This window comes from Myxocyprinus asiaticus, chromosome 4, assembly GCF_019703515.2.
Source record: "Myxocyprinus asiaticus isolate MX2 ecotype Aquarium Trade chromosome 4, UBuf_Myxa_2, whole genome shotgun sequence".
NCBI classification, from domain to species: Eukaryota; Metazoa; Chordata; class Actinopteri; order Cypriniformes; family Catostomidae; genus Myxocyprinus; species Myxocyprinus asiaticus.
This window is the reverse complement of record NC_059347.1, coordinates 61,382,501-61,395,000: the sequence shown is the minus strand read 5'-3', so window position 1 is coordinate 61,395,000 and position 12,500 is coordinate 61,382,501. Positions and strand designations below refer to the sequence as shown.

The 12,500-nt window shown below is 40.9% G+C and overlaps 1 protein-coding gene across 1 annotated transcript in view; it reads left to right on the top strand.

Annotated features, from left to right (window-relative positions):
* LOC127433207 (colorectal mutant cancer protein-like) overlaps nt 1-12,500 on the top strand; it is a 104,612-nt gene that overhangs the window by 74,759 nt on the left and 17,353 nt on the right. The window contains exons 13-14 of the mRNA XM_051684936.1: nt 5,172-5,406; nt 9,766-9,978. Coding sequence (XP_051540896.1) covers nt 5,172-5,406; nt 9,766-9,978 — 448 coding nt within the window. The remainder of the gene's footprint in view (nt 1-5,171; nt 5,407-9,765; nt 9,979-12,500) is intronic.

Genomic DNA, 12,500 nt, shown 5'->3' with positions numbered 1-12,500 from the left:
TAAAGAGGTTTCTTACCAGAGGCACTTTTGTTGGCGCTGCACCCGTAGAAGCACTTCACAGAAATCGACGTCATGCTGTTGTGTCACGTGACGCGGTGCATCAGAAGTTTAACCCTTAAATGACAGAATAGAGTCTTGTGAACTGTGTTCAGTCTGTTTTAATTCACTTCAATAATGCATTGTGTATAGCGAAGCCAAAATACAACGTTCACACATGTGGACGCGGGGTCGGACGAGGTTAGCGAGACTTTACATACTTGAAATCCACTGTGCTGAAAGTGCCCGAAGTTGAAGAAACACCCATATACAGTACGTCACTTAGCTCTCTGGAACACAATTGTAGCATATAGTAGTGAAATATTCCAACACTGTGTAACATTCTAACTCATGTGGAATGTGTGGAATTATGTGTTTATGATGGACATTCTGATCCTGTGCGGGTCTAGTTCATCATCTACTCTGATGGTTTGTACTGGTCCATCGGTTGCCCATGACAACCAACATACTCTCATCCGAGCTGCTGTGTGCTGTATATATGAGCGTGTAGTTTCCCCACAAGACTTTAATCTCTGATTCACTGCGGCTCAAACATCCATCCAATCAGCTGTCAGTGAGTCGCTGTCAATCAAAGGAAGAGTGCACCCAAAAACCCTTAAAGAGAAGATTCCTTAAGGGTTCCTTAAAGGGACAGCTCACCCAAAAATGAAAATTCTGTCATCGTTTACGCCTCCTCATTTTGTTCCAAACCTGATCATTCTACCTAACATCTTCCATTGAAGAAAGTCATACAGATTAAGAACAACATGAGGGTGAGAAAATAATGACAGAATTGGCATTTACAGGTGCAACACTCTGACTTCAGAGACATGTCACAAACAAGTGTGGGTCATTACCAGGGATGTTTCGTTATTACAGGTCATGCGTTCACCTCGACCGTACATATGTATTTTAGCATTGCTTATGCTCAGATTGAAGGTTAAGAGACAGAGAGACAGAGGAGAGATTGCATATTGCATGGGGTGTGTTCTGGAGTTTATTGCATGTGACAGTAAAATTGCGCTGCACGCTGCTGATGTCTCGTGTAATTTGTCAGGACGCATCAACGTGTTTTAGTGTTTTAAATGAAAAATTAATGAATTCAAGGGTGCAGTAACCATTTTATTGTTTTACAGCAATGTAAAGGTAATGCATATTTATGAATTTAAAAATAATGCTATATTGTCTATAGCATTACATTTACTATTTAAATTTACTGTTTAACGTTATTATTGTTTTTTTTCCATATATATATATATATATATATATATATATATATATACACGTCACACCAGAAAAACATATACAGCACATTCAACATGAAATATAGAACATGAAAGCATAAAGGAAAACAAGCATTTTAAGACATCAAATATTAGTGCCCTTTAAAAAAACACAGAGAGATAATGAGAATTGTCATTGTAATTAGGGGGCTCATTAATTGATGGAGGGAGGGTCATTTAGAGCAATTTTCCCACTTCAGTGTGATTGTGTGAATATTCATAAGTTTGTGCAGTCGAGGGTCCAAAATGAACACTCATCAAGCACCTAATGTGAGTACAATTGGACTTTGGCAAGAATTGAATGGCCTCTAATGGTAGTCCGAGTGATTCAAATCAAAGATATACATAATTGCGACTTTTGCGTATTTTAACAACTTTTATCTCGGTGGAAACATTTTCATCAGAGGTTAAATTTCTGTCACGCAGAACTCTCCTGTGTGTGTCGACACATATGTAAAATATTCCTCACATCAAAGAGAGAGTTCTCCCTCATTTCTGTCAAATTCTGTCATCATTTAGTCACCCTCATGTCCTCATATTTTTTCTGTGGAACACAAAAAGAGAATTTTTGAAGAATCTTCACGCAGCTCTTTTCCAGGAGTGTTAAACAGTCCACCTGAATTGCATAAATGAATGCATTAAAGGAATATTCCGGGGGGGTTGTTGTCGCTGTGCTTTTCTGCATATTTTGCGACACTCTTCAGCCAGTCGCGGCCTGTTCGGCATAACGCAGCAGCCCGTTTCAGCTTATCGGCACTGTTCAGCCCCATTTCGCGGCCGGTCCACCGGGAAAAGTCCCGGTTCTCCCTATGGCCAGTTTGCCCCTGGACAGCATTTGTCATAATGCTGATTACCACAAAAATACATTTCGACTCATCCCTCCTTTTCTTTAATAAAAGCACAAATGTGTGTTCCAGTGAGACACTTGCAATGGAAGTCAATGGGGTCAATCTGTAAACATTAAAATACTCACTGTTTCAAAAGTATAGACACAAGACATAAACAATATGTGTGTTAACTAAAAAAATCACTCACTAACCGCATCTGTGGAAAGTTATAGACAATTTGACAACTTTGTTGCCATGACGACACAATGCCAGTAAACCCTATAAGCTGTTTTATCACACTTAGGCCCCGATTTAATAAGATCTCAATTAACGGGTGCTAATTTAATGAAATCTGAAATTCAAACCGCTATTACCTTGACCATACACATGAGATATACACGTGAAGCTGCACGGTACAGAACTTGTGCTCCCTGCTCGTTTCATAGGATCAAGACGAAACCTGTTTGGCGTACAGGTGCGTATCGTCCTGCCTCGAGGACTGGAAAGGTCCACCACTTTTGCAATATTTCAACAGTTAAAAATGATGTTTAAAACATTAAAGTATTATGTAGGGCTTTACTGGTTGTTTAGATCAGTGTTACTATCAGAAATAATTAATAATTATTTCTGTAGTTATTAATCAATATTTAAATTAATTAATTGGATCTAACTCATTAAAACCTCATATGGGACTCCAGTAAATGTAGTGTGCTACGTTTAAGAGCAAGTTTGGTTATTAGCAATAATTAATAATTATCAAAGATAATTATTAATTATTAAAATCAATAGAACATTGATGAGAATCAATGTTAGCTTTTTTTAATCCTTTAAATCAACAGTTATCAAAGATAATCGTTAATTGTTAACGTCGATGAAACATTAATTAAAATTAATACTAGCTTATTGATCATTCAAATTCAATCAAAGATAATTATCAATTATCAAAAATCAATAGAATATTAATAAGGATTAACATTGACGGGGCACCACCCTGAAATCAGGGACTAATAACTGAATATTAAAACAGTCTCAATATTAGATTGTTTTCTTAGGAAAATCGACATCTGAAGAATATCGATTTTCGAATAAAAAAAACAATGAATGAAGGTTTGAATCCGAGCACTGACATCCCGTCAGCACGACACAGGCGTATGTAAAACAAACCAAAACACTTCTCTTTGTAATATAAACAAAGTTTATTTATGCAGTAATATCAATTAATAATTAATACAATGCAGTCAATAAACTTACGACTTACAACTACAAACTAAACAGTGATATGATTAGATATGGAAATAAAAATAATCCTATAACACATAAGGTGTGTGTGTGACTGTGTGTGTGTGTGTGTGTGTGTGTGTCAGTGTGGTTAGTGAGAGAGAGAGAGAGAGAGAGAGAGAGAGAGAGATGATTAAGTGACAGCCCGAAAGCTGATTTCGCGATAGCAGGAGAGAAAGCAGCTCTCAGTTTATCACTCAGAGACGCGGTTTTACGAGCGGGGCTCATAAAAGTCCTGCGTTATTTGACTCTTTAATGGATGAACTCAGTTTCTGTCTCACCCGCGATGGCGAAAATGCACAACAGTCCAATACAGCAAAACAAATTCGTGATAATTAATACCCTGAGTATTAATAATGAGCGGACATGGCGATCCGTAAACTGTACAAGCAAAAACCTTGAAACACAAGAATAACACACTATAATATTCTATCTCTGCCCAGACGTAAACCTCTTACTTGAATCGCATGAGGACACGGGTAGAATGTGTTTTCTTCCGTCCTTTATCTCTGACCCGGTTCCTTGAGGCTCGTGTGATGACGAGAGGTCGTTTCCTCGCGCTGTCGGTGGGCGGTACGGCTGTTGATTCTCGGCGGGCTGGCGGAGAACTCAGAAATGTTGACTTGATTGAAGATGGAAGAGAAATCTTTAATCTCTTCATTTCTGTAGGCCAACGGATGAAGATGCGATTTGCTCGGCGGTCTCCTTCGGATCCGTTAGAGTGTTCGGTTGAACACAGAGTAATCTCAACTCGTCCAGCGAGATGGAGATTGTATGGCTACAGTTTCAAGTCGGACATTACTTCCTTATGCCACGAGGTTACACCGGAGAGCAGCAAAAAGCTACGTCCGTATTCGGTGAACTAAGTCGCTGGAAGCAACTCTGGAAGCATTTCAGAATTATTTGAAGTCCTGATGATGTCATGTTTGAGGGACGTTCTGTTGTGTGCCTCATCCAATAGGAGTTGAGTGCTCGATCCTTTAGTGAGCAAGGCTTCATGGATCTGTAGTCTGTTTAGGACTCCCTTTGTTTGATTTTGGCGCGATTTTTATCAGTAAAATTTACGACTTAGAAGGTGGGGGCTTGAGTTATGTTTTTATGACTGTTAGGCCTGCTTTTGTCTTCTATCTGAACACATGAGGCCCAACAACGACATCATTTGGGCATAAATTGTTTGTAGGCGTATGATGTTACCAGTTATGATATTGAGTGTTAAAATAATCGAATACCACCCTTTATTATGTGCATATGGAGGCACGCTTCTAAATTGCATATTCATTTTGGGGAAACACGCAAAAATTGCCAAGATGTGCTATTTTGAGCATCTGAAGGATGCAATCTTTAAAAGACTACGTTAGTAGGGAGCCTGGGTATCTCAGCGAGTAAAGACGCTGACTATCATCCCTGGAGTCGCGAGTTTGAATCCAGGACGTGATGAGTGACTCCAGCCAGGTCTCCTAAGCAACCAAATTTTCCCGGTTGCTAGGGAGGGTAGAGTCACATGGGGTAACCTCCTCGTGGTCGCTATAATGTGGTTCTTGCTCTCGGTGGGGCGTGTGGTGAGTTGTGCGTGGATGCCGCAGAGAATAGCGTGAAGCCTCCACACGTGCTACGTCTCCACGGTAACGCACTCAACAAGCAACATGATAAGATGTGCGGATTGACGGTCTCAGATGCACACATGAGTGTGTGAGTCGATGTTGGTTTAGTTGGCTTATTTGTGTGTATGTTTGTCTGTGTTTTGCAGCACCACCAGCTCTACAGCGAGCAGTTGCGACACAGATTTCTCTAAAGAAGACGAGCAGCGTTTGAAGGATTATATCCAGCAGTTGAAGAACGACCGTGCGGCTGTTAAACTGACGATGCTGGAGTTAGAGAGCGTTCACGTCGACCCACTCAGCTACGACGTGAAGCCGCGCTGCGACTCGCAGAGACTCGACCTGGAGAACGCCGTGCTCATGCAGGAGCTCATGGCAATGAAGGTACCGACGCACCACGACACAACAGCTTCTCCAATCACACGGTCTCCCCTTCATTTGTGCTGTCTCGAGAAATCAAACGAAACGACTCTCACACTGCTCACAGCGATTACGTCCTACACCATTTTGACATATTTGTTTTTCATGTAAATATATAAAAGTTCATTTCTAGTTTAAATGTTATTTGTACTTAAGGCCTGTACTTTTTTGGACAAGAAAAACTAGCTTCATTTCATGTGACATTTGATTTTTGGTTTAATTTACACACGGAGCCACATTGAGAGCCCCATATCTCTGGGACTTAACCATATAGGGCCTTAAAAATAAAGATACAAAATGAAAAGTTTATTCTGAAGCAGAATCTAAAAGGATATTAAGATATCTTTAATACTTCTGGAGTTATAGGTGCTCCAACTTTGGAAAAACAACACTAAAAAAAGTGTTTTTCCCATTTTTGGACTCTCACCGTTGGCATATAATGCAACAAGAGGTGCTGAAGTCGACTGATTTTAGTAATAGATCTAACTATCTCTGTGTAATAATACAATCATGATGCTGACACCTTTCTAAGGGGATTTTGTTTGACCTGTAGTTTTGCTCCAAAGTTAGGCCAAAATTGTCATTTTAACTTCCTCTACAAAATAAAGGATTACTCAGGAAATATTGATCCATGTCATTTAATATTTAGGCTTTCATCATCATTTATGTTTATCCTTCTATAGAAACAGTATTAACAAAATTGAAAATGTCAGCCAGGGAAAATTTCTGAAATTTGTATAGTAAAATTAAATTAAATTAAAGAGTAGAACAAATTGCTGATAAAATGTCTATTCACAGCAAGAGTTGCAAGATAAATCATAATGCATATACATATACAAATGACAATACAAATGTAATTTGCTTTAATGCAAACTTGCGCACAACTTGCCAGACAATTAATGCAAAATACAAGCTAATGCATATAATGGAGGTGTACTGTAATAAAAGTTCAGTAGGTGAAGTGCAGATATATATTACACACAATGGTTGGTACAATACCAAAAATATCAGTATTCAACATCAACAACAGGAACATTTCACTATTCGCAATACAAATGTATTAAACACACTCCTTTATTTAAAAATCTTTATTTAAAACGGCATGTGAGTACAGTAAATATTGCTTTAACGTTTCAACTAATTATTCAAGTGGGCAGTCAAAAAAATAAGGAACAAAAAAACAAATTACAAGCAGTAGAACAAATAAAATCAGACGGCATGAAGCGTCTTTAAGAACCCCAGAGAGAAAATAAAGGAAATGAACCTGTTTTTCCACGGATTGATTCTCATAACGACTCTCTCGTTTTCTAGCTCATGTGGTTTAATGATGTCATCTTTGCGGCAGCTGTCGTTCTGGATGAAACACTTCTTTGTTGTTGTTATCTGCGAGTGACCTTCAGTGTGGCATTCGTAACGCTGACGTGTTTTTAACATGTGAGACGAGATGATGCGACTGTGCAAGATCGGTTCAGGATCAGAGGAGGATTTGGATTTGAACGGCTCAGATCTGGGGTCAGCCTTTACTGATGACATTTTAATATGAATACAGATATCAGAAGAGAGCAAAAAAGACCTGAGAAGATCTTGTAGGTTGTCGCACATTTTTATATTGCCATATTTGATACTAGGGTATTTTTGCAGCAACATTTAATTTTGACTAATTTATCTGCCAGTGTCTTTTTATATACCTATTTATATATATATATATATATATATATGAAGTTGTGCTCAAAAGTTTGCATACCCTGGCAGAAATTGTGAAATTTTGGCATTGATTTTGAAAATATGACTGATCATGCAAAACAAATGTCTTTTATTTAAGGATAGTGATCATATGAAGCCGTTTATCATCACATAGTTGTTTGGCTCCTTTTTAAATCATAATGATAACAGAAATCACTCAAATGGCCCTGATCAAAAGTTTACACACCCTTGAATGTTTGGCCTTGTTACAGACACACAAGGTGACACACACAGGTTTAAATGGCAATTAAAGGTTAATTTCCCACACCTGTGGCTTTTTAAATTGCAATTAGTGTCTGTGTATAAATAGTCAATGAGTTTGTTAGCGCTCACGTGGATGCACTGAGCAGGCTAGATACTGAGCCATGGGGAGCAGAAAAGAACTGTCAAAAGACCTGCGTAACAAGGTAATGGAACTTTATAAAGATGGAAAAGGATATAAAAAGATATCCAAAGCCTTGAAAATGCCAGTCAGTACTGTTCAATCACTTATTAAGAAGTGGAAAATTTGGGGATCTCTTGATACCAAGCCACGGTCAGGTAGACCAAGAAAGATTTCAGCCACAACTGCCAGAAGAATTGTTCAGGATACAAAGAAAAACCCACAGGTAACCTCAGGAGAAATACAGGCTGCTTTGGAAAAAGACGGTGTGGTTGTTTCAAGGAGCACAATACGACGATACTACAGAAAGAAGCCTTTTCTGCACCAATGCCACAAAAAAGCCTGGTTACAATATGCCCGACAACACCTTGACACACCTCACAGCTTCTGGCACACTGTAATTTGGAGTGATGAGACCAAAATGGTTTATGTTCACAACCATAAGCGCTATGTTTGGAGAGGGGTCAACAAGGCCTACAGTGAAAAGAATACCATCCCCACTGTGAAGCATGGTGGTGGCTCACTGATGTTTTGGGGGTGTGAGCTCTAAAGGCATGGGGAATCTTGTGAAAATTGATGGCAAGATGAATGCAGCATGTTATCAGAAAATACTGGCAGACAATTTGCATTCTTCTGCATGAAAGCTGCACATGTGACGCTCTTCGACTTTCCAGCACGACAATGACCCTAAGCACAAGGCCAAGTTGACCCTCCAGTGGTTACAGCAGTAAAAGGTGAAGGTTCTGGAGTGGCCATCACAGTCTCCTGACCTTAATATCATCGAGCCACTCTGGAGAGATCTCAAACGTGTGGTTCATGCAAGACGACCAAAGACTTTGCATGACTTGAGGCATTTTGCCAAGACGAATGGGCAGCTATACCACCTGCAAGAATTTGGGGCCTCATAGACAACTATTACAAAAGACTGCATGCTGTCATTGATGCTAAAGGGGGCAATACACAGTATTAAGAACTAAGGGTATGCAGACTTTTGAACAGGGGTCATTTCATTTTTTTCTTTTTGTTTTATGATTGTGCCATTCTGTTATATCCTACAGTTGAATATGAATCCCATAAGAAATGTGTTTTGCCTGCTCACTCATGTTTCTTTAAAAATGGTACATATATTACCAATTCTCCAAGGGTATGCAAACTTTTGAGCACAACTGTATATATATGTGTGTGTGTGTGTGTGTGTGTGTGTGACGAGGAGGAGGGCGGGGCTGGGCCGTGACTACACACGCCCGGTCCCCAGTTAGGCTGATCAGCCGAGGAGGGGGATGAATGTGGCAGAACATGGCAGTTCGAGAGAGAGAGAGCCACATGCAGCTGCCTTGTGTGAAACTTGGGAGGGAGGTGGGATGTGCTGTCGTGGAGTCCTCACCACTGCCATCCACCCAAAGGAGCAGCCGTGGCCAACCGCTGGGGGACGGAGGAGTTGCTCCCGACCACATGGACGCGGAGGAACGGCCGCTGTCCGCAAGGGGAGGAGGGGCTTGCTGCCGGCCGCCTGGAGCGGTGGAGTTCCCTACCGGCCGGGGAGGAGTGGCTGTTGTCTGCCAGAGGGTGGAGGAGTGATCAAGGACCAGGCGACGGTGTGTCTGGAAAACCGGCGAGCAAGTTTTTTTTCTTTCTCTCCTCTCTCTCTCTCACTGTCGTGCCGCCTTGCCCTTTCCCTCTCCACTTTTTTGTTTTTCCCTCCCCTCGTCCCCCTCCCCAGCCCTAGAGAGGTGGGGAAAAGTTTGCCGTCAAGCACAGCCGGGGGGGGGTTATACGTCATGTCGGGGGTTCTCCGGTCTGAGGCAAAGGAGGGAGGAGTGTCACGAGGAGGAGGACGGGGCCGGACCGCAACTACGTACGCCCAGCCCCTTATTGGGATAATCAGCCGAGGAGTGGGATAAATGCAGTGGAACGCGGCAGTTTGAGAGAGAGAGAGCCACGTGCAGCTACCATGTGTGTGTTTGTGTTGTGTGTCTTTTTGTTTAAATTAAATATTATTTTGACGGTTCAGCCGGTTCCCGTTGCCTCCTTTCCCAACCTTTACCGTGTTACTATATATATATATATATATATATATATCTACAGTATCTATTTGTCCGGATGGATGGAATAAGCTATAAAGGTAGCAATACATAAACAAGTTGTTAAGAGGAATAAATTCTAGATGGGGAATAAGACTAACACTTTCTCTTTGTCAGGAGGAGATGGCGGAGTTGAAGGCTCAATTGTATCTCTTGGAGAAGGAGAAGAAAGCTCTTGAGCTGAAGTTGAGCACACGTGAGGCTCAGGAACAAGTGTATCTTGTTCATATCGAGCACCTGAAGTCTGAGTTGGAGGAACATCAGGAACAGAGACGAAGATCCTTCAACTCCACCGGCAGCAGCGCCGGAGCCAAAGACAAGAGCGGCAAGGTACAAACATACAGTTTATAAAGTCTGAGAGCACTTGTGGAAATGCTTCTTTTGTGCATTTTTCTAATTTATACAAAATCATTACAAATCCTAGTATCTGTTTAACAGTCTGAGTGAGAGTTGAACTGAGAAATTCCCCTTTTGCTTTAATGCCAGCATGAACAAAACCCGATGATCATGTTATCCAGCGTGATTTGAGAATATTCCGGAGAGCATCTTATGTGCTTTAAGACAATCTGACCCATGTCAGAACTCGACACGTTAGCTAACATGGTCACAAATGAAGTACAGAATCTTCAATATTTCCTCTTGAATACATTCTAGAATCGTTTAAGTATTTAGTTGTAATGCATTTATCAAAGTTCTGAATCATTCTGTTCATTTTCAGTTTTACATTTGAATTTGATTCCCAGATTTTTATTGTAGTCTCAGACTTTTGGACTCCTCTATATATACATAGACAATAGACAGACATATCTGCACAAGCCCTGGAGTTTAGAAGTTACCCAGTGAGATCATGTATGTTGCAGCAAGAGTTATGCGGATACGCACCTAAACAGTAAAATCCACTGCGAAATTCTGTGAAAATGGTGAGGTATTAATGTAATCACAGTCATTTATGTCTAAAGTGAATGTAAACAGCAGGACAATATCCCCTTTTCTCCCCAATTTGGAATGCCCAATTCCCACTACTTAGTAGGTCCTCATGGTGGTGCGGTTACTCACCTCAATCCAGGTGGTGGAGGACAAGTCTCAGTTGCCTCCGCTTCTGAGACCGTCAATCCGCGCATCTTATCACGTGACTCGTTGTGCATGACACCGCGGAGACTCACAGCATGTGGAGGCTCATGCTACTCTCCACGATCCACACACAACTTACCACACGCCCCATTGAGAGCGAGAACCACTAATCGCGACCACGAGGAGGTTACCCCATGTGACTCTACCCTCCCTAGCAACCGGGCCAATTTGGTTACTTAGGAGACCTGGCTGGAGTCACTCAGCACGCCCTGGATTCAAACTCGCAACTCCAGGGGTGATAGTCAGCGTCAATACTCGCTGAGCTACCCAGGTCCCCCCTCTGTTCAGTCATTTTTGACCAAAATCCATTTTAGAGATGTATCTGAGAGGTACAAGCCTTGCTATTTGAACACACACAAAATAATTTGGACTTGATTTGATAAGAATTAGTGGTCATAAAAAAAGTGCTACCTTTGCTGTTTGCGGTCAAATTTGACCGACCATAGGAAATTAATGGGAAACACTAAAAAAAAAAAAAAACAGAGCAATTTTTTTTTATTATTTGTCAAATACAATATATAAATCAGTCACAATGCAGAAAAACACACAGAAATGAAGGGGTGAAACTATAAAACATGCAGAGTGCAAAGCATAACCCCCCCCCCACACACACACACAAATAAATATGAACACACACACACACAAAAATTACACTATAATAGAGAGAATTTTCTTTTAATTTTGTCAAATAAAATGTATAAATCAGCCACAATGTAGCACACACACAGAAATAAACTGGTGAGACTAACACAGCCAAAAGGAACACACTCAAACGCACGCACTCTCTTGCACACGAACACACAGAGAACAAAGAACAAAGTCTCCTGTTGTATACACTAATTGAATTTTCACAGTCCAGTGCTGTTCATTTGAAGTTTTCTCTTTGTAACACCAGGTCAGGTTTGAATGTAAGCATAATGTGACGTTGCAAGTGTAGCAACCCCCCCTCACGATCCACTCTGGCCAGCAGAAAGGGGACGTGCCAATACGTAATCTTGGGTTCTGCCATATGCTCGAGGCAACATTTAAATAAGTGTCCAATTTAAACAATCTGGACACTTTAGTCCATACCGAATGTAAATGCGAAATAACGGGGTGTGACTTAACTTTTCCGTTTAGTTTGATAGAGATGCTTTGTAATGGTGAAATAGGGGCAAGAACTGCCTGTTCAATAACAAACCAGGGAGGGGCTCTCTCATGTGGAAGTGACCAAAGAGCCAAATCTCTGAGACTGAACGCATAGTAATAAAACAAAATCTTGGGTAGGCCTGCAATCTGGGACGTTTACCATTCCAAATGAAGGACTTCGCTATGCTATCAGATTGCTTGAAATAAGAGAGGGGGACATCTATAGGGAGAGACTGTAGCAGGTAGTTGAATTTTGGAATACAATTCATTTTAATAACATTAACCTTCCCAATCATCGATAAATGTAATGAAGCGCATCTGTCCACATCGCTCGAAAACTTTTTAATTAAAGGGTCAAAATGAACACTAACTAAATCAGACAAATTTGCTGGGAATAAAATACCCAAATACTTAATGCCCTGTGTGGGCCACTGGAAGGCGCCCGGCTGGAAGGCCGTTACTGGACAGTACGCTGTCAGAGCCAAAGCTTCGGATTTAGACCAGTTAACTTTGTATCCAGAGAACTTGGAAAAGGAATGAATAATTCTGTGGAGGAAAGCAGAAGCTTATGCGCCACATATCCCGCCACCACC